The sequence below is a fragment of the Panthera pardus genome, unplaced genomic scaffold (assembly GCF_024362965.1).
Source record: "Panthera pardus isolate Hobbes unplaced genomic scaffold, ASM2436296v1 HiC_scaffold_16, whole genome shotgun sequence".
Lineage (NCBI taxonomy): Eukaryota > Metazoa > Chordata > Mammalia > Carnivora > Felidae > Panthera > Panthera pardus.
Window position 1 is genome coordinate 151,921,468 of NW_026526721.1, and position 20,539 is coordinate 151,942,006.

Sequence of the window (20,539 nt, forward strand, 5' to 3'; positions counted from 1 at the left end):
TTGTCAACCAAATTCAGACCCTGGCTTCCACCAGCAGTTTATGGACTGTGTCTTCTCTCACTTTGTGCCTGGCTCTACGTGAAGGTCCAGGGAAATGCAATGTAATTGGAACTACCATTTGGTTTGGTATCTTTCCCTATCCAATTACCAATTAATGTTCCTCTGATGACTCTTTTGGGGACAGCTATGGGCCCAAGATACAATGAAGGTTTAATGGGGGATCCAGACAAAAGGCTATTTTGAGAGGCCAGGGGGCCTCCTGGGAAATAACTCATCCTAAGGAGAGGCTTAGACCTTTCATCCAAGGACACTGCTTCTGAGGTTCAGAAAATCTCCCCACCCAGTCTAGGTTACATGTCTGAGTTGAGGATGACGGAATTATAAGAAAGAGACACAGAATCTGAAGCAGGCTCCAGGCCCTGAGCTGTCAGCACAGACCCTGATGCGGGGCTCAAAGCTACAAACCGCAAGATCGTGACTTAAGCCGAAGTCGGACGCTTAACCGACTGAGCCACCCGGGAGAGCCGCCTTCTTCTTTATGTGGTGGTACAGCAGATTGCCTTATGGGCCCCAATTTACCCCTCCCTGTACTTATGCCCTTTGCTGTGTGACTTTGCAGTTCCTCTCAATAAAGGGGCACAGAATATGTTCCTTTCCCCTGACTTTGGGGTTGACCATATGACTTGTGACCAACAGAATAAGGCTAAAGTGAGAGTACACCAGCTCTGAGCCTAGACCTTAGGGTTACCGCGTGTTTCTGCTTGCCCTCTGAAGGGTCACCTTGCCACGAGAAGAATATGCCCAGGCTAGCCGACTGGCTCCAGCAGGACAATGAAAGACACATGGAGCAGAGCTAAAGTGGATCACCCGAGCCTAGCAGAGATCAACCTACCCTCTGTTCACCCCCACATGCACGGGCGAGTCAGTCAAGATCCAGCTGAAGCTGACCCTCCACCGACCTGAAGATCCATGAGAATAAATGATTGCTGTTTTAAGCCATTGAGTTTGGAGACACTTGGTTACGCAGCATTTTTCTGTGGCTGTAGCTAGCTGATACAGAGGGGGGCTGGGTCCTGGCCATCACACCCGTCATTCTCAAATTATCAATTAATGGGCTCACAGAGCAGAACTCACTCTGATCAACACCCCTGAGGGGCCAGGGAGGGGCAGTGGAGGCGGTTTTAAGCACAAGGTGTCTTATTGACCCCGAGCTTTGGGTTTTTATCTTAATACATGAAAAGTACAATTGAACACGATAGATTTGCCCATATCCATTAATGGGCAGTGAAAACATCAGGACTTCTGTAACCTAATATTTAACCTTGGAGCAAGTGACATTTTCCCACCACTCAGGGTTTTCTGATCCAAAACAAATTTCCAACATTTACAGTCTGCCTCAAGACAAAACGAATTCATAGAGTTTTGTTTCATGTTACTTTTTCCCTAAAACACTTTTTGGAAGACCTATTTAAAACTAAGAGTAATGACCTGATAATTTATGAACTTTCTGTAGAACTGGTTTCTCTTTCCAGAAAATTCTTCTTAACGTTAAAAAATTCCAGTATCCATTTCATTCATTTGAAGTAATCTTCTAAGCTTGGCAAAACACATGCCATTTTAATGCACTAATCTTATCCTAAGTAAAAGTAATGTGAATTAACATTTAAGTGGTTTAGGGGAGTATTGTTGGAGGAGGGGAGGGTGTTACACCATCTTCTGCCCAATAAACGCAAACAAAAGAATCTTACTGTTACTTTCCTTTGATGACTAATAGATTATTTATCAACATAAGTAAGCATTCCACTGCCGTCACTGATAGACGAGGCACTGATAGACTGAGGTTCAAGAGGGGATATTTCTTACATTTCACCCAAACGTAACTTTCATGGTTACAAATACGGGACAGAGGCACCCGGGTGGCTCAGTTAGTTAAGCGACTTCTGATTTTGGCTCAGGTCATGATCTCAGCCTGGTGAGATCAAGCCCCACGTTGGGCTGCACAGTGGGTATGGAATCTGCTTGGGATTCTCTCTCTCCCTTTCTCTCTCTGTCCCTCCCTTAACTCTTTCTCTGTCAAAAACAAAAACAAAACCCAGGGACGCCTGGGTGGCTCGGTCGGTTGAGCATCCGACTTTGGCTCAGGTCATGATCTCATGGTTCGTGGATTCGGGCCCCACCTTGGGCTCTGTGCTGACAGCTCAGAGCCTGGAGCCTGCTTCGGATTCTCTGTCTCCTCTCTCTGCCCCTCTCCCGCTTGTGCTGTCTCTCTCTCTTTCTCTCTCAAAACTGAATAAACATTAAAGAAAATTAAAACAAAACCAAACCCAAAAAACAAAAAAACAAATAAGGGATATAGTATGACATTTTAGAGAATAAGTGTCACAAGTGATGACTCTTTGTGAGAAATGGTAACAGACACCTGGAGATACTTTCTGGCCCCCAGACTAAAACAATCTTTCAGAAGAAACTGTCCCAAAAGGACACCATTCTCTGAAATGTGGCCAGATGACTCAGGACCAGCACCTTCGTCGTACAAGAAATCTAAAGTAAAAGGTTGGCAAAGAGGAAACAGAAGGCCTCTGTGTGGTTTACCCTTGCCTGGGGACCCACATATGGTGGGAAGAAAGCCTGAAACAATATGGACTGTTTACTTGAGTCAGGACAGCCTGCCCCTCTCCTTCACCCCCTCCCTCCATAGAACCTTTACCTGTTGTTAAAGCAAATGCCACTGTTAAGTGCCGGGTGGCGGGAGGTGGGGGGAGATTTTTTTCTTTTTTTTTTTTTTTTTAAGAATCTTTATATAACAGTAAGTCGAATTACAGGAACTGTCCCAATTAAATACTGGCAGTTTCTTCTGATTCAACCTAACACAACGAGTCAACAAAAAACAGCTCCTCCCTTCCCCCCACGTCACACAGATCCAGGAATGAGAAACATGGGCTACATTGGGAGGTATGTGGAATTGTAAAGAAAACAAAAAGCGAATCATCCCATCCGTATGACAGCTATTGTGAAAATGCTCGTAGAACATACACTCTTTTAAGCTGTAAGATGCCCTTGTCACCCACCAACTCTAGTTACCCTCTTCGGTGGGGAAATGGGCACATTCTGGCTTTGGGCCTGGAGGCAAGACACCCTGGAAGCTCTCAGAACGAGGTCGTGGGAGGAGCCCCGAGTTACCTGGAGAGCAACAGCTGACCCCGAAGCTGCAGGTCTGTGGCACAGTCCTCTGAATGGCAATTCCTTTCAAAGACGGTCTGGGGGGAGATAGAACAGGAAGGTCAGGATTTAACGGCAAAGGAGTACACACCAGCCAACCACATCCTTCTAGATCGGTGGGAACTCTTCCCGGGGAACTGGCACCCACGCCCTCCCCGCCCACGAAGCCAGGCTCCAAGAAAGCCCAGTCGGCGGTGGCCTTGACTGCGGAGCGCGTTCCTTATCTGATTCACTTCTCGGTGTGCGGAGATGCTTCTTCGGGTGGTTTCCTCAACACGGGTACGTGGCAGGTGTCCTTTCCACCTGTGAGAAGATCTTTAAATGCTCTCGGACGTGAGTAAGAGTCCGGTCGTGTAAAGAATTCTTCGATGACAGCGGGGTCATTGTCTTCTGTCCGCTGTCTTGGGGAGTGGGGAGGCAGAAAATCTCTACTTGACGTGGGTTCCGCCTGAGCGATGGGATTTTATCATCTTAGTTTCAAAGAGAAAAGTCAAAGGCAATGACGCCATTAGGCTGAGGGCAGCACACCGGGGCAGAAGGGACCCTTTCCCGTGTCTCGGGGGTGGGGAGGCAGCCTCTAACCCAGAGTGGGCCTCGACGGCCAAAGCCCCACCCAGTGCTGGGGCCTAACGCTCGGAGTGTCCAGAGGGCCTGCCCTGTGTTCGGGGCTGGGCCTACCCGTGGGGGTTGGCAGGGGAATCGGGAGCGGCACTTCAGGAGGAGTTACGGTTTTCCCCCACGGCCCACAAGCAGGCTTGCCGATGTCTCCCTCAGACTGCTCTCCAGCTCTCGTACGTGTCTAATCTACGGACGGCAGGTTCCCTGTGTTCCGGACTGACAGACGCTGCTCGCTATTGTTAAGCGGCTTTGATCACTGTTGGATTTTGGAGAGAAGAGCCTGTTGTCATTTTTTAGTCGTAAATCATTCACTGTTAAACCTCTCCTCTGTCACTGCTCGTGTCTGGGTTTTTCCCCACCACAGAAAACGGTTCCCGGTGATTTGCTCCCCTCCCACAGGGTACGTCCAGGCGGCTCTCGGGACGCCGGTGCGCACTCCGGTGAACTTGCTGGCCAGCGGAAAGTCTAGACCTACCAGACAGAGTAATTTTGCCCTATGGAAATTCATACTCCTGTGTCAAACTTCCAGAAGAATAAAGCGCCCCAGCCAACATTCCCTGCCTTGATTGTGGCGGGGGAGAAACTCACGGAAGGCTTGGGCAAAAAAGGAAATTCCCATGTTCTTTTGGACACCACTGGGGGCAGGGAGAGAGCCAGACTTCCAGGAGACTTCAGTAGAAGACTGTTGAATAGAAGCGCTTTGTTTCCCATCTCAAGCAAGGAGAGAACAGGAGGAAGAGGATGTGGGCTACAGGGATATCTCAGGCGAGAGAAGCGGGCTCTCCAAGGGCAGGAATGAGGGAAAAGCACCAAACGCGGCTTTGCCATCAAGCTAACGAAACCGAAGCCTGAGGGTCTCTCGCTGTCAAGCCCTGACAGAGGCCTTTTACCTGACTTCTTCTTTCATAACTTCACATTTTTCTTCAAGAGGACTTTCCTCCCAATTGAATAAGCTTCAGGCCAGCTCTGCCCCTGCTGACAGGCTCCTCCTCTGCACGAGTCCGTCCAGCGTCACGGGGTCCCCAGTTCCTCCACCTGGTTCTCCCGCCGTGTGTCCTCCCATCCCGCCAGGAGCAAGTCAAGAGCACGTCTCTGAGCCCCTGCCCCAGGAGCTCAAGCTCCCGCCGTCAGCTCTGGCAACTCTGGGCACTTTCTCCTGCTACTGCTCATCTCAGTCGTAACTCGCTGATTGGATCACTACATGTTTCCCGTTTATCTCCCCTGCTAAAATTATGCTCCATGAAGACGGGGACTCTATTGGTCTTGTTCACCTCTGTGCCGGTCCCTAGAGCCTGGCAGGTTGAAGTTGCTTCGTGCCACACAGAGGACCACACGGTGCTCTGAGAGATGGGGTGACCCCTGAATGCCCCGATCTGGGTCAATGCTATTGCACCTTGTGCTCTCTATTTCCTGTCACTGAAACTGGCTGAAGTCTTCCAGTGCTGCTAAATTTCCATCCGATAAAGACAAGAACTGAGTCTTCCATAAATAGATATGCACACACACGCAGGGGTATGTATACTTACATACACACATACACGTATACACACACGTTATGCAATCGCTTACACTCACCAGCTAAAATTAAGCACAATTTATCTGAGAAGATAAAGTACCAGCTTAGACATTAGCCAGGACTCAATTTCCATAGTCATAAAAGGAAAATAAGCCAAGGCTTTAGGCAAAGACCCTCCCAAGCTGGGGAGGCACTTGTCTTACAGGCAGAGCAGTAAAGACCGAGGGATCAAACACCTGCCTCACGCAGCAGGGAGGCTGAAGTGGAATCTCAGATTCAACTTTGGGCCTGGATTTGTCTCTCTGGGCAAATGACCATTTTGTCTCCTGAGGAACCGAAAAGCATGTCCCGGGACAGAACAGGGGCAGACTGAAGCCTCAGAATGCCAACTGGCAACACTGAGTTTCCAGAAGCAAGTAAAAACTACTTCTCCTTTACTAAGGACAAAGCGTACAGGTTCCCTGTGAAGCCAATGGGCCAAACTCCCAATTTCCCTCTCAGGAACGACCCCGGCGCCAACCAGGGCCTCCGAAGAAATTCCTCTGCCCACTTTTCCCCCCATCTCCCTAGTCTTCCCGGCAAACACAAGCTTGGCTGCTCGAATCGGACGAATCCCCCGCCGGCTCGGACGCAGTCTCTCCTGCCTCCCTCCAGCCTCCACCTACTGGTTGGCAAAGCTGGGTCAATGTCTTTACCTGGAAGAAGCCTTTCTGGAAAATACAAACGGATCCGAGGAGCCATCGTCTCTCATTTCTCTCGGGTTAAAGGAGGCAAATCCTTTCTCTCAGGAGAAAGCTGTTTCCTGCCTCAGACTTTGGTGACCTGTAGACTAGACATCCAGTGGCCTCTTCAGCCCCAAGGACTAGATTTCCTTGTTGGCTCCTTCCTCACCCTGGCCTCTCGGGAGAACAGTTTTCTTTTTCAAATCCTTTATCCAGCTTCTCCCCAAATCCTTACTCTGCTTCGTTTAGAACAGGGTTGGCAGACTTTTTCTGTAAAGGCCATCTAGTAACTACTTTTGGCCTTGTGAGCCACCTGGTCTCCATTGCACCTAGTGGCATGAGAGCAGCCATATGCAGTATGTAAAGAAACAGGCGTGGCCGTGTCTCAATAAAACTTTATTTATAAAAGAAGGCAGCAGACCAGAGTTGGCCTGCAGGCTATAGTTTGTGGCTTCCTATTCTAGAATATTTATTTGGCTATTGGTTTCCTCATTCCCTTCGGGCCAGAAAAAAAAAAAAAAATACAATGAACCCGGCTGAAGTTACATTTCTCTCTGAGCCAGAGGACAGAGGCTGGAGCTGGGAGCGCTTTCTTCCCAATGCCGTGGCCACCAAGGCCAAGGCAGCCCTGGATGTGTGACTCAGGGCTGGCAGCTCAATGGCTGTCCTGGCCAAGGCCGACTTCAGACAGGACATTGGTCTAGATGCTCAAGCCTCGGGGTGCCCATTTCTCCTACTCAAATCTGCACTGGAAAAAAAATCTTCCCTTCTGATGTAATAGGAAGCAGGATTCTTTGCCTCTTCCAGCTGTCGTGTTCACAGGAGAGTCAATTTCTTGGACTTGGTGATATTTGCTTTAAGATATATAAATATAGTCCTTGACACAGATACATACTGTTTACAGGGTTGCTGTGGCAACCACATCCATGCTGAGGCCTGAGAAAACTGGGACAACTGGACTGGGTGGGAATACATGCTTGTGAAATCCCACCCCAAGGGGACCAAACAAGAAGACTATTTTTAAGCTAATGTGAACGAGGCATTTCCTGATGGGCAACGTGGCTTTGCAAAGGGTCTCTGCCTGGATGACAGGAGGAACATTTCGGAACTTCTCTTCCTCCCACAGTTTTACAGAAGCTCCCGGAGGCCCTGGCCACACGTAAATCATGTCTGCAACCCGCGGCACCTGGTACCGTGTTAAAAAGCTGTTTGTGTAAATGCCATGACCGGGAGTGCAAAAGGTGTCTCTTCCCGATTCCGTTTCAGTGGGCTCTTTTTCCAGAATCCAGCACTGTCTTTAATGTGACACACTGGAAGGGCTCTGGGTAGTCCCAGAGATTTCTCCGTTCAGCCCTGTGCCCGGATGAACAAGGGAGATGTCTCACTGCCTGGTATTTACGATCAGGTCATACAGACAGCGTTGCTTTCTAAAAAGACAGCACGTCCAAAGGACCAAGTGAAAGACAAAGACGTCATAAAATTAAAGTGGAGGAACTCCTTCTAGCTCAGGGTCTGTACAGACTGTCCTTTTAGATTTTTAAAATCGCGGGACGGCAAATACTCTACTGGTTTTCCTCGAAACACAGACACAGAGCGAGTTCTGCTTTACGGAAAACCTGGAGGTGGCTGAGTTCCGTCTGAGGGCATCCTTTGGTTTGCTCCATGGCCCTGCACCTCGCAGAACAGTCCCCTCTGCCTCAAGACGGCCTTTCCGCGATCCAGGTCAGCGCCTGTGAACAACGGAGTGGTGAGCCGAGCTGGCCCGCCTGGGACTACAACTGGATCGGGACTCACCTGGATTCCAGGACTGCCTGGGGCTGGGTGGCCTTTTACAGGCCACATTTCACGTCCCCTTACAACCTCCGACTTTTTTTTTTTTTTTAACATGAGTCACTAAAGGCTGTCCTTGACCAAATTCAGGGTTGTTTTTTTTAATTTTTATTTATTTCCGGGGGCGGGGTGGGGGGGGGGGGGCGGCGGGAGACGAACAAGGGGACAGAGGATCCGAACAGGCTCTGAGTTGACAGCAGCTAGCCCGACTCGGGGCTCGAACTCCTGAACCGTGAGAGTACGACTCAAGCCGAAATCAAGAGTCGGACGCTCAACCGACTCAGCCACCCAGGCGCCCCAACCTCTGACTTTTAGTATCAGCCATAAACTTGCTTCTAGGGACCTTCTGCCTCCCAGGACCAGAAATGCTCTCACCCTTGATGTTTGCCCAGGAATCTTTTGTGTTCTAGGCTTCATTTATTATTTTTTAAAACGGTTCCTACTAATCAGTCACCAGAGGCAGAAAACAGAGCCGGCAATAAAGGTGCTCGTGCCGTCAGAGCAAAGGAAGGCTATGCTAGCCGTTATTTCTAAAAGCTGCGGAGCCAGACGCAGGCAGGCAGCTGGGGGTGCGAAAGATGCCCTCAAACTAGACAGGCTGCTAGTAAGACTGATCCCCACGCGCTCACGAGAGCCTCACCTCGGTGGGGCCCCAGGTGGGGCTCTGAGCAAATGCCTGGCCTCTGACTTCCTCAAACACCGTAGGAGAGAACAAGGGAGGGGCGGATGTTTCCTCCTCTGCCAGAGACCGTCCACTGGACACGCGCCCTCGTTCGTTTATATACACTCCGCAGGCTCGCGGGCGAGGCTTTCCGTTAGGCAGAATGGAAGAAAGAAAACCCGACAGGCCTGAAGATTTGGGGAAAAAAACCCCACTGTTTTCCCCTACAAAGAGTTCGGGAGGGTCAGGAGACGCTCCTTCCATGCATGAGTTGCAAAGAGGAAATGCCAAGGAAGAAATTTTGCAGATGGAACAGGTCACTCCTGGGGACAACCCAGCCTTTGAGAGACGGGAGTCCCCTCTCCTCTGCTTTCGGGGTTGACCCTGGAGGAGAAGCCAGAGACACAGAGAGGTAGCCAGGCTTCCGCGGTCAGTGGGGGCTGAACTACCTGTCTGCCTCACACACACTTGAAGTAGATGGCTTTCACACGTGTTTCACTACGGTGCCCTTTCTGAAAAGATTGCCCAGAAGCTGTGCCAAGCAGCTGATGCTTGCAAAAGTGGGGCTGATCTGGTTGGAAGAGGGATGGGGTGGAAACTTCTTCCTTTAACCGCCCCCCCTTCTCCTCCTCCGCTGGGCCAAACTGCTCCCCTGAATCCAGGTGCCTAATCTGCCCCCCGAGATTAGATGGTCCCTGACACCTGTCTGGCTCCGAGGTCTGCGGTGACATGCCCTCTCTCTTCCACCCTCCGAACCACCCAGCTTTCCACCGTTCGGCAGAGACTTCATATATGATAACGAAAATAAACCTCAGAGCTGGCATTTCGACGCGGCTGGGCACCTCACCTGGGAAAGTATTACCTCACGTCCAGGCTGAACAAACAGTGAGTTCTCACAGGCATGGGCTCTGTTTCCACACACACAGGCGCTGAGGGGTCTAGGGTGAGGGGACAGATGGTGACGATTTCCAGTACCATGGAGGCCCAAAGTCTACGGCTTCAGCAGAATTAAAAATTAACGTGAGAGTAAAACAGCTCACTTTTCACTTGAAAGGTGACAAAGTGAGTATTCTCAACGCAGGGGATGCCTCTTCTTTCACTGGGCGTGTTTCCTCCATCTTGTTTCTTGGGAAGGACATCCACACGTGCACGAACGTACTACGGTTGTTAGGTGAATCTCCCTAAAGCACACACCATGTTCTCCTGCCTGACCGGAATTCCCAGAGAGATCAGAAAGCGCGTTTTCCAAAGTGACACAGCTTTGCTGCATGTGTCAGTGAAGAAACTCTGATAGGATGTCCAACCTCCGCGGGATGACCCGGCCTTGTGTTCTTTCAGAGGCTGTCCACCGAGATACGTTTGCTGAGCGCCCACTGATCCAGGCCCTGTGCTAGGTACTAGGGATCAGCAGACGATGAGGTAAAATAGACCCCTGCCCTCTTGAGCCTCCACTCAAGTGAGGGAGACAGAAAAGCAATTAGACAAAGTAGTAATAAATTGGGACGGGTTTCATAGAGGAATCAAATAGTTAAGTCAGGGCATACAGGTAGTTGGAGAACGGTTCTCTGAGGAGGTGACAGGTAAACGGAGACCTGAAGAATGAAGAACGGGCTGTGAGGAAGACATAGTAAGAGCTTCCTAGAAGTGGTATCAGCATGTGCAAAGGGCCTGAAGCAGCAGAGGGTTTGGAGAGTTTGGGGGTGGTTGGCGTGTGATGTGGGGCTAGCATTGGATGATACTGGAGAGGCCAGGGCCCCACTGTGCAGGGTCTGTGGACCTTAATATGAGTCTGGATGACGTTCTTCTTCTTCTTTTTAATGTTCATTTATTTTTGAGACAGAGAGAGACAGAGCATGAACAGGGGAGGGGCAGAGAGAGAGGGAGACACAGAATCTGAAACAGGCTCCAGGCTCCAAGCTGTCAGCACAGAGCCCGACGCGGGGCTCGACCTCACGGACCGCGAGATCATGACCTGGGCTGAAGTTGGATGCTTAACGGACTGAGCCACCCAGGTGCCCCTGAGTCTTCTAAGGGCAGAGGAGAGTTGGAGGGCAGGGAGCGGTAGGCATTATGCAGAGAAATGACCTGGTCCAGGTGAGAAATGGTGGCGGCCTGGACTAGATTAGTGGCAGCAGGGATGGAGACCAGAGGCTTGTGCTGGGAGAGCCAGCTCTCAGGTTCTGGTTGGATAGGTCATCCCCATACCATCCCCTCTAAGGCAAGGGCATCTCTGGGCCTGACAGCCAAGGACCAGTCATGAAGACCACAAGAGGTCCACGTGAAGAACCAGCCAGAGCCCTTAGATGGTGCCACTGTGTCCCACCCAGGGAAACTACTCACGGACTAACTGCGACTGGACACAGCCCAAGCAGAGAGGAAGGGGAGGGGAGGGGAGGGGAGGGGGAGGGGAGGGGAGGGGAGGGGAGGGGAGGGAGCAGAGTCTGATAATGCCTTACCATTTCAATGCTTCTCGCCTGTGATTACACAGAACCCCACAGGGAGGCAGAGCAGATGACACCCCAAGTGACAGGTGCTAAACAGGGCTCTCAGGAGGTAAGTGACTTGCCCTGGGAGTATACTCTGCTTGGGCCTGGGCCCCTGATCTCACTCCAGAGACTGTGCCCCTTCCCCAGGGAAGCCAGGGGAAGAAAGAAGGCCTGGGGTTCTCTGGGGTGTAGGACACGTTCATTCTCCACCGCTGCAGATATGAATTAGCACACATTTGGCAACTTAAAACAAGACAGACTTCTTATCTCACAGCTCTGTAGGGCTCGCCGGTTTCTCCGCTGTGGGTTTCACGGGGCCAAAATCCAGGTGTCGCCTGGCTGGGCCCTTATCTGGAGGTTCTGGGGGACAAGCTGCTTCCGGGCTTCCTCGGGTCGTTGGCAGAATTCAGTTCCCTGGGGCCGTAAGACTGAGGTCCTGCTTTCCTTGCCGACCCTAACCGGGGGCCTCTCGTGGCCCCTGCAGGTTCCCCACATTCCTTTTCAAACCGCCCCTCCATCTTCAAAACCAACTGTGGCCTGTCACGTCCTTCTCATGCTTCACATCTGACTCCTTCTCTTCCATCTCCCTGACCTCATTCCTCTGCCTCCAGCTGGAGAAAGATGGGGCCCAGCTGGATAACCCAGGAGCGCCCACAACCTTAATTACACCTGCAAAGTCCCCTGTGCCGTGTAGTTTATCGTGGTCACAGGTTCCAGGAATAAGGGTGTAGACATCTCCGGGGGCCATTCCGTCTACACAGCGGGCAACCTGGAAGTCCGGCCGCAGCCAGGTCTTTGGGGGCCTCCTGAGGAAGCATGAGTGCCATCGTAGTTTTTAAAGCTTTACTCTGTGCACAGGGTTTGAAGACAGGGTCTCTGTCATAGCCACTGGTATAGCCACCTGAAGGGGAAAGATAAGGTCCCCTCAGCTGATAAGTCCAGGGCCAGCCTTGCTTCTTTCCCAGCACACAGGCCAACTAGGGCCTTGCAGGATCCTTTCACTTAGTGCCATACTGTTTCAGCAGATGAGACCGACTGGGAGCCATTAATGAGAAAACTCTCTGGGTCTGTCACACCGAACTTTCGACAACCCACCTGCAAAGCCTTCCTGGGGCTACCGTGAGAGCTCCCAGGTGCTCCCCCGAACCCAGGCCAACCAGTCTCCCTGAGGCACGCCTCTGATCTCCCTGCACTCAGAAAGATGTAATGGTCTCCCGTCCCCTGCAGAATCAAGTCCAGCTCCACAGCCAGTGAACAAGTAGCCCCCGTCTTCACAGCTCGTCCTCCGTCCCTGACACTAGACATTCAACCATGTGGAAGACCGTCAGCATCCATCGGTCCCTCCTTCTCGGTTAGTCTGTCAAACCCCTCCAGCCCTGAGTGTCCAAATCCTACTTCTTCCTTCGGGCTCCAGCCAATTCTCCTTCTCCCCACAGAACACGGTCTCCTCAGCTGGAAATAGTCTCTGGAATGAAACACTCACGCACACTCACCTGAATCTCATTGTCTGCTCTGTACAAGTTATTCCTGTCCTGTAAGTCCACTGAAGGTAGCGATGTTTTATCTTTTTTTAAGTTTTGTTTTACTTATTTTGAGAGAGACAGAGGGGGGTGGGGGGGGGAGGGAGAGGGAGAGGGAGAGGGAGAGGGAGAGGGAGAGAGAGAGAGAGAGAGAGAGAGAGAGAGAGAGAGAATGAGTGGGGGAGGGACAGAGAAAGAGAATCCCAAGCAGGCTTCATGCTGTCAGTGCAGAGCCCAATGTGGGGCTCGATCCCATGAACATGAGATCATGACCTGATCCAAAATCCAGTTAGATGCTTAACTAACTGAGCCACTCAGGCGCCCCAGCAATCTTCTATCTTTTTATCAAGGTCTTACACGAAATAGACCTTCAAATGACTGAATTGCTCTTGGATTTATAGTCCTTTTAAATACGCTTCTGGTTAAGGGATAAAACAAGTTGTTTTTTTAAATTTTGTTTTAAATGTTTATTTATTTTTGAGAGAGAGAGAGAGAGACAGAGCATGAGCGAGGGAGGGGCAGAGAGAGAGGGAGACACAGAATGGGAAGCAGGCTCCAGGCCCCGAGCTGTCAGCACAGAGCCCGACGTGGGGCTCGAACTCACAGACCGTGAGATCGTGACCTGAGCCGAAGTTGGACGCTCAACCGACTGAGCCACCCAGGCGCCCCAAGTTGTGTTTTGATATTCTTGTTGCTTGCTTTTGTGTTGAGTATCCCCTGACAGAGAAGTAGGTCTCTGCTTTCCTTAAATGTTTAAGGAAAGTGTATGCTCAACAGGCTGAATGTCCTACCGAGGCCCGCAGAGGTCCCAGAATCCCAGTCAGTTCTCGGCACTGGCAGCAACTCCACTCGTCACCCCACAGCCTAGCCCTTATCCCACAGCCCAGACTCTCCCAACACTGTTCTTCACCCAGCAGAGGGGAGGCTCTGTCCCAGTCACTGCAAAACACCACAGATCCATCAGTCAGCCTGAACTGTACATGCTTCGTCACCGTCTCCAGGTTCTACACGTCTGTGCAGTTACCACCTGAACGAGACCGTCCGTGAGGGCAGGCCCTGACTCCAAAGAATCACTAGGGTTCAGTTCACGCCGCTGCACAATCCTGTGTACCTACACGGGCTCGGTGCCTTTTAGTTAGAGAGACTGCAGTATTTAAGCCCTAATGTTCTCTGGCAACATGACTTAAAGAGCTCCCATGAGATTATTCCTCCCTATGGAGAGGCCAGATGCTCTTTGTGGAACTGTCATATACGCATACGCGGGCTGAAACACAGCTCTGTCCGCCGGAGGGGGCCTAGCTCTCAGAATCTTTCTCCCCCCGCAAACCGAGCCAACATCTGGAAGACACATGGAGGATGATCATTCAATGAGTCCCCCTCCCACCTAATCAGGGAAAGGAGAAAAAGCAAGGATCACTCTCCCAGAATATTTCTCAGACTCCTGCACAATCTCCCCAAGCTAAGAACAATATTTTTCTTTCATTTTCATTTCAATCAAAGAATCACATGGTTCAGAAAAAATAATGACCCCACCTGCCACACACCTCCCTGGACCAAGTCCTGCTGTCCAGGGGCAACCACATGTTGCCACACGACCACGTGTTTCTTTTGATGATTAGTCAGATTTAGACATCTTCTTACTGAATTCTCGCCATGATGGACAGGAACTTATCTCACACGATTGCCCCCTCTCCTCTGCCTTCCTAATTTTCACAGGCGGACAGGCAAATCATTACTCTTAGCTCCTCTGTTGCATGGCTTCTCAGACCCCAGCTGCCTTAGAGTCACCTGGTCAGCTTGTCAAAGCACGGATTGTTGGGGCCTCCCCCATGAGTTTCTGATTCAGTGGGTCTGGGGTGGGGCCCAAGAATTTTCGTTTCTCACGAGATCCCCAAAGAGGCTGACATGGCTGGTTCAGCAACCATAGTTTAAGAGGTAGTACTCCGCTGATGACCTTTGTAATTTTAGGTCGTAAATAGCTAGCTCTCATTTCATCAAGTTTTGCACCATCTCTCGACTCTCCGATTTAAAAGATTAAGATGTTGAGAGAACTTCGATCATCATTCTGTTCTGACCTCTGGGCAGTCAAATTTAATGACATTTACATTTTATACTGTAACTGAAAATCAATAAATAATGCTAATTTTATGGCTACATGATTATTCACATTAGAACCGAGACAAGTGTCATGATTACATACACTTTTCTATGGGTGCAAAGCTCAACTCTGCAACAGGCTCAACAGGTGCAAATGCTCAGCTTCCACTTCGGGGAGAATATTTCTAGTATCAAAGTCCTTCTCTTCCTTATACTCTTCTACCTGCTCAAAATCCCATGACATTTTATGTTTCAACCATGACACATTGACCAAATTTCTGTTTTTCTGAGAGTTTTCGATTGCTTTTATTTTTCTTATTTGAGAAGCAATTTATTTCATCTATACTGTATCTTAAGTTTTGCTACTTTCTGTTATTCTGTCTATCGCCGGCTTCATTCTCCCTGAAGTTCACTGATCCCCTGTTCTAATTTGGTCAATTAGTTTTTAAATTTGCTGTTACCCTTTTGTTTCGTTGGAGCGCATCTAGAGTTACTTCCTTGGAAGGGTTCCTAGGGAGATAAACTATCTGGTTCTTGCCCATCTGAAAAATCACTGTATTCCAACCTCATACTTTACTGTTAGGCTAAGTATAAAATTCCAGTTTCAAATCACTTTCTCTCAGCACTCTGAAGCCTTATTTCACCATATTCTGGCTTCTAATCTTGCCAGTCAGGAGTCTGATGGTCTGTTTAGCATGTATGATTCCAATAATGTTGTAAGTGGACATATATCCACCGCCCCCCACCCCACCCCCCCCACCCCCGCCAATCCTGAACTCTCTAGCCTGGCAGCATTTAGAAGTTTCCTCAAATCTTAGTAGCAGTGAATTGCAAATATCTTAGAAATTATACCTAGGATATTTTTGGTTTATCCTGCTTGTAAGTTGGGGAGACCTTTAAATTAAAAAAAAATGTTTCCCTTTAACTCTGGGAAATTGTATTCTTTTGTCTCTCTTATAACTTTTAAAATTTTCTCTGTTTACCTTTTCTGGTACTCCTATTATTTGAATCTAGGGCCTTTTAAATTGATAATTTAGCTCTCTCTTCTATTTGTCTTTTAGCTCTGCTTACTGGGGGATTTCTTTCCATTATCTTCTAATCCTACAAAATTTTTGCCTCTGCAACCATATAGTTAATTTTTAGGAAACTTTTCCTTTTTCTGTTTCTTCCCTTTAAAGAAAAAATTCCAACCATTTCCTAACGGACAGAATATATTCTGAAATCTCCTTGTGTTAATTACATACATTTTAAGGTGGTTTTTAAGGTTATATAATCTCTTCTATTCCCCGAACAACCTATTTCCTTCTAAGTCAGCTATTCTGTTGTTCATTTTGGTCTTTTTCTTCTTCTCAATGTACCACATCGCCCCCTCCAATCTCAGGTTTCATTGGTTGCCCATTTGTATTTAGGAATAAGGCCAAAGGGCTGATTAGACAATCCAGGGACGAATGGTAGGAGGCTTACATCGGAGCCCCTAAATGCCAGAAGAAGCAAGGCTTTCCTGTGGGGAGCCAGCCACACTATCTCAAGCAATTTGTTAAATTCTTTAGAGAAGAAAATGCCTGGTTGCATGCTACTCTGAATGTCTCAAGTACATGAGGACAAGGACAGAGGTGAAGAGTCAACTCTTCCACTTACTAAACTTCACTTAATACCTCCCTTCCCTGTTCAGTCCCACCTGTCACTCTGGCACCCTTCTGTAAACCACTGCCCTGGCCATGGCTGTAGCGTTCTGGATCCCTGGGTAGACGGGCACCCAGCCTCTCTATGTATGGTTCAAGGTTCACCCACCAACACTCTTTCATCCTCTTCCCTCACTGCAGAAAATTAACAGACTCTCTCATTGGCTGCTGCTCCTTCCCCCGCAGTGTTTTCCTCCCTGTCCCTATTTACTCGTATTTAATCATTGTATTGGGGTCTCAGGAACCGTGAACATACGTACTTGGTCAGCCATCTTGAACCAGAAGTGACCAAGAACAGCACTTTAATAAGCTGTCCCTGCATCATTGGCTTTGATTGGGCCGATTTACCGAGTCCCCAGCCTGCTCCGAGTGTTAATAACCAGCCACCTTCCAGGGTCCTTGTGTTTTGAAAGAAGTTCGTGTTTGAAATCAAAAGGAGAACCTGAAGTCAGAGTTGCCAGCAGGTCGTATGCGTATGTGTTGCGGGCGCTGGGCGCCCTGCTCACATCCCTGTACAACTGCTACCCGTCCCCCTGCTGACGGCAGTGTAGGCAGCTCACGGCTCACCCCCCCCCCATTCTTCCACAGAGAACTGTCCAAAGCTGAAGAGAATCTCCTTCAAGAAGACCTACGCTCCGCTTCTACACCAGCCAGCCAGCCGATGGTTGACTAACAAGGGGTACAAAAGGCCAGCCCCTCCTGCCCTGAGAAGACAACCTCTTGGTGTAATTCGTGCTCCCGAGTTCCCCAGCTAAGGCTAGACTAGCTGGGGCCAGATCCTTGCTCCGTCCCTTCCACTTCCATCCCTTCCTTCAGCTTCTCCTAAGAACACAGCCTCATTAGACCATGTGCCCCCAAATGCCTGCCTCAGGCTCTGCTTCTAGGGAACCTGACCCAAGATCACGTGGGAGGTACTTTGGTAGAGAATTGGGATGCCTTGCTAAAAACCTCCCTACTGAACTGAACATCTGGATGGACATCTCAAGCCTGACACTTCTCTGTGGCTCTGTTCACAGCTCTAATCTGCAAGGCATGGCTCACTGACGTGCTAGTTTTCCCCTAAGCTCAGAGCGGTCGGCGGGGGAGGAGGGCAGCGTGTGGTTCCACAGCTTTGCTCCCACCTGCACAGGAGTCTGGTTTTGCCAAGAAGCAGTTTTGCCTGACCTTCTCCCCACCAACGTCCTGGATCTGTGGTGATCTTGGATGTTGAGGGAAGATTTAAAACAGATTTGGGACCAGATTCCTTGCATATTTCCTGTATAGTAGACAGTGTTGCTCATCTCACGGATGGCTCAGGGCAGACGGGCCGCGCTGCAGTACAGAATCAGTTCACAGGCTCGCTCCTGCTTGTAGGGTCCGCACCCGACGTTGCTCTGAAGCTCTGTTCCACACGGCAGAATCTGATGAGTACCCAACGGGATGGGTGGCCCACCCACACTTGCAGTGCTTGGGCCATTCTGCGATGCTTGGGTTGAAAATTTCTAACTCAACCGCTGGTTCTACAAGATGATGTTCTTTTCTTGTTTGTTTTTTTTTTTAAATTCTTTAAAATTATTTTTGAGAGAGAGACAGTGCACATGCGAGCAGGGGAGGGAGCAGAGAGAGAGGGTGACACAGGATCCGAAGCAGGCTCCAGGCTCCGAGCTGTCAGCACAGAGCCCGACGCGGGGCTCGAACTCATGAACCGCGAGATCGTGACCCGAGCCGAAGTCGGACGCTCAACCCACTGAGCCTCCGGCACCCCGACAAGACGATGCTCTTGCTTCTTCACGTCACTCATGCCCTCACCAACAAAACATTTAGCGAGCACCTACTGTGTGATCTGGGCTCTGGAAGCAGTCTAGGAACAAGTGTCAGGTTCAGGGGCCAAGGAACCAGTTCATGGCCTCGAAGGGATTATGAGGCATAGTCCCTCAATGCGTTTAAATCATGTGGCTGTTAGAAGGACCCCCACGAAACATGCATTCTATCATTTTGCAGATCAGGAAAGGGAGGCGCAGAGAGGGGGTGTGCCCTTGCCATGGTCCGCCAGGGCCACAACTTCCGCCACAGGCACCTGCCACCCCGGGCCCCGGTCCAGAGCTTCAAGGTTCTGACCTGATTCTTCTGGGCAATCTTCTGTCCCTTTTTCCAGCGGAGCACTGGTGTCAGAGGCGGCAGCTCCCTCTCCTCGTCTCCGGTCACATGCTCACCCAGGCTGTAGGCGGCTTCAAACACGATGGGACTGATGACGTCCTGAACTCTCCGCTGAAACAATAAACAAGCACGCGCGTTAACCGCTAATATTGGCCGACACGTGCGGAGCATTTCACAGTTTACAGAGGCCTTCCACACGGATGGCCTCACACGGTCCTCACAGCCACCCTTGTGAGGGAAGATTTTACTGCTCGCACCTTTTAGGTGAGGTAACTGGGACCAAAAGCAGGGAATGTCTCATCCAAGGTCACCTTGTGACCCAGTGGGGCCTTCCCCACTCTACTGTGCACAGTGCTAAATCGTCTTTCTCTTTAGCATATGGAATGCATTACCTTACTCGTCTTCCAAATATTCTTAGAAGCCAGCTGACGGGCGGGAGAGCGTCTGTGCGCCACTGCAGGCTAACCCTTTGCATCCGTGGCGTTTTGGTGACCAAAGGCCTTTTGTATTGACATAAATACGGCTCTTGTGCCAGGGCAGGAAATCCAATGATACTGGGGGGCCTAGGGTCTTCCCAGGGTTGGTTGTCAGTGGAGTCAGGATTGAAAGTCTTAACTTCTGGCCTTTGAAATCGAAGGGCTTGAAGACCCAAAGGAAGGACAGGTTGGTGGTCACAACAGGGAAGGGAAGGGAAGGGAAGGGAAGGGAAGGGAAGGGAAGGGAAGGGAAGGGAAGGGAAGGGAAGGGAAGGGAGCAAACATACAATGAACACCTACAAGATGCCTGGCACTGCGGCAGGTGCTCTAGACAGATGAGCAACGGGCCCAAGCCCTTTGAACTAGGCCCTCTCATCCTCCATCATACGGAAAAAAGGAAAAGGAAGATACAAGGATAAGTCCCTCAGGCCACAAGGCTGACAAGGATTTTTGAGTCACATCTGTTCAAGCCTGCAGTTCTTGGTCTTTTGGCACAAGGCGTCACCATCTCCGGGGGTCTCTGGGTTCCCGGAGAGGTAGGTAGTCCCCCATGAGGGCCAGCATGCGGGGAGCCAGCAGAGGAGAAGAGTGGCTCTGCCAGGGACTGAGAGAAGCTGGGCAGGTGGGCAGAAGCCAACCACGGGGCCGTCAGCAGAGCCAAGGATTCCCGCACACCACTGTCTGTGCGAAGTTTGGTGGAATTTCAAACAGATCGGAGCTGTGTTCGAAATAGCAGAAAGTTCTAAAGTTCCCAAGAAGTGCACAGCGAGGAGCCTGCTCCCACCCCTCCCTGATACCCAGAAGCCCTCTCCAGAGGCAGATACGCCAGTCAGTTTTTGCATATTCATCCAGTCTAGGCGTATGCAGGCAAATCGGACCCTGTGGCATCCTGCGGTTTGTTTTCGGTGCTTCGCATGGGTCCTGGAGACGGTCCAGTCAGGATGGAGGGCCGTGGTGCCTCTTTTCTCATAGCACAGGGCGTGTTCTATGGATGCCCTTACTGACCAACGTGTGTCCTCAAATCTGCTTTAACAAGAGAATGGGCGACGGCCCATCCTTCTCCAAGATGGGGTCTACTAACCTCAGTCCCCTAGGAGGGGAATAGATAAAAGGGCTGTGACCAAACAAGTTGGAGGAGGGGAGGGGGAGATACCAGGTTAAGGAAAGTCAAAGAGGGTTTTTATTCTGCTTTGTTTCCTCCTGTCTTTGTTGCGACTGCCTCTGAAAAAGGGTAAGGTCGTCTGTGGAGCGGACACTCAGGGACACTGGAGGGCAGAGGAGAAACCTTACGCACACCCAGGAAAGGGGGTGGTACCCAAGCCAGGGCGGTGTGGGGCAGGGAGCCAGATGTGGCCACACCTGTGGCTGCTCACTGTGGAGCATGGGGACAGGGCACAGGGGCACAGATGAATGACTCTGTGGGTGGGGGGCCTGCAGACAATTTCTACTTGCGTTCAGAAAACACAGCCGGGAACAGATTCAATCGTTCAGCATACACAAAATATAGGACCTCTCCAGGAGCGTGATGGGGAAGACTTTTGGATAAACTGCTTCCAGCAAATTCCGTCCGACTTCA

At 50.3% G+C, this 20,539-nt stretch overlaps 1 protein-coding gene across 4 annotated transcripts in view; it reads right to left on the minus strand.

Moving 5' to 3' along the window:
- ITGA9 (integrin subunit alpha 9) overlaps positions 1-20,539 on the minus strand; it is a 357,217-nt gene that overhangs the window by 166,190 nt on the left and 170,488 nt on the right. For all 4 annotated transcript variants that reach the window (XM_053903994.1, XM_053903996.1, XM_053903995.1 and 1 more), the window contains exons 16-17: positions 18,449-18,598; positions 3,181-3,257 (exon numbers count right to left, since the gene is read on the minus strand). In XM_053903994.1, the coding sequence (XP_053759969.1) occupies positions 3,181-3,257; positions 18,449-18,598 (227 nt within the window). The remainder of the gene's footprint in view (positions 1-3,180; positions 3,258-18,448; positions 18,599-20,539) is intronic.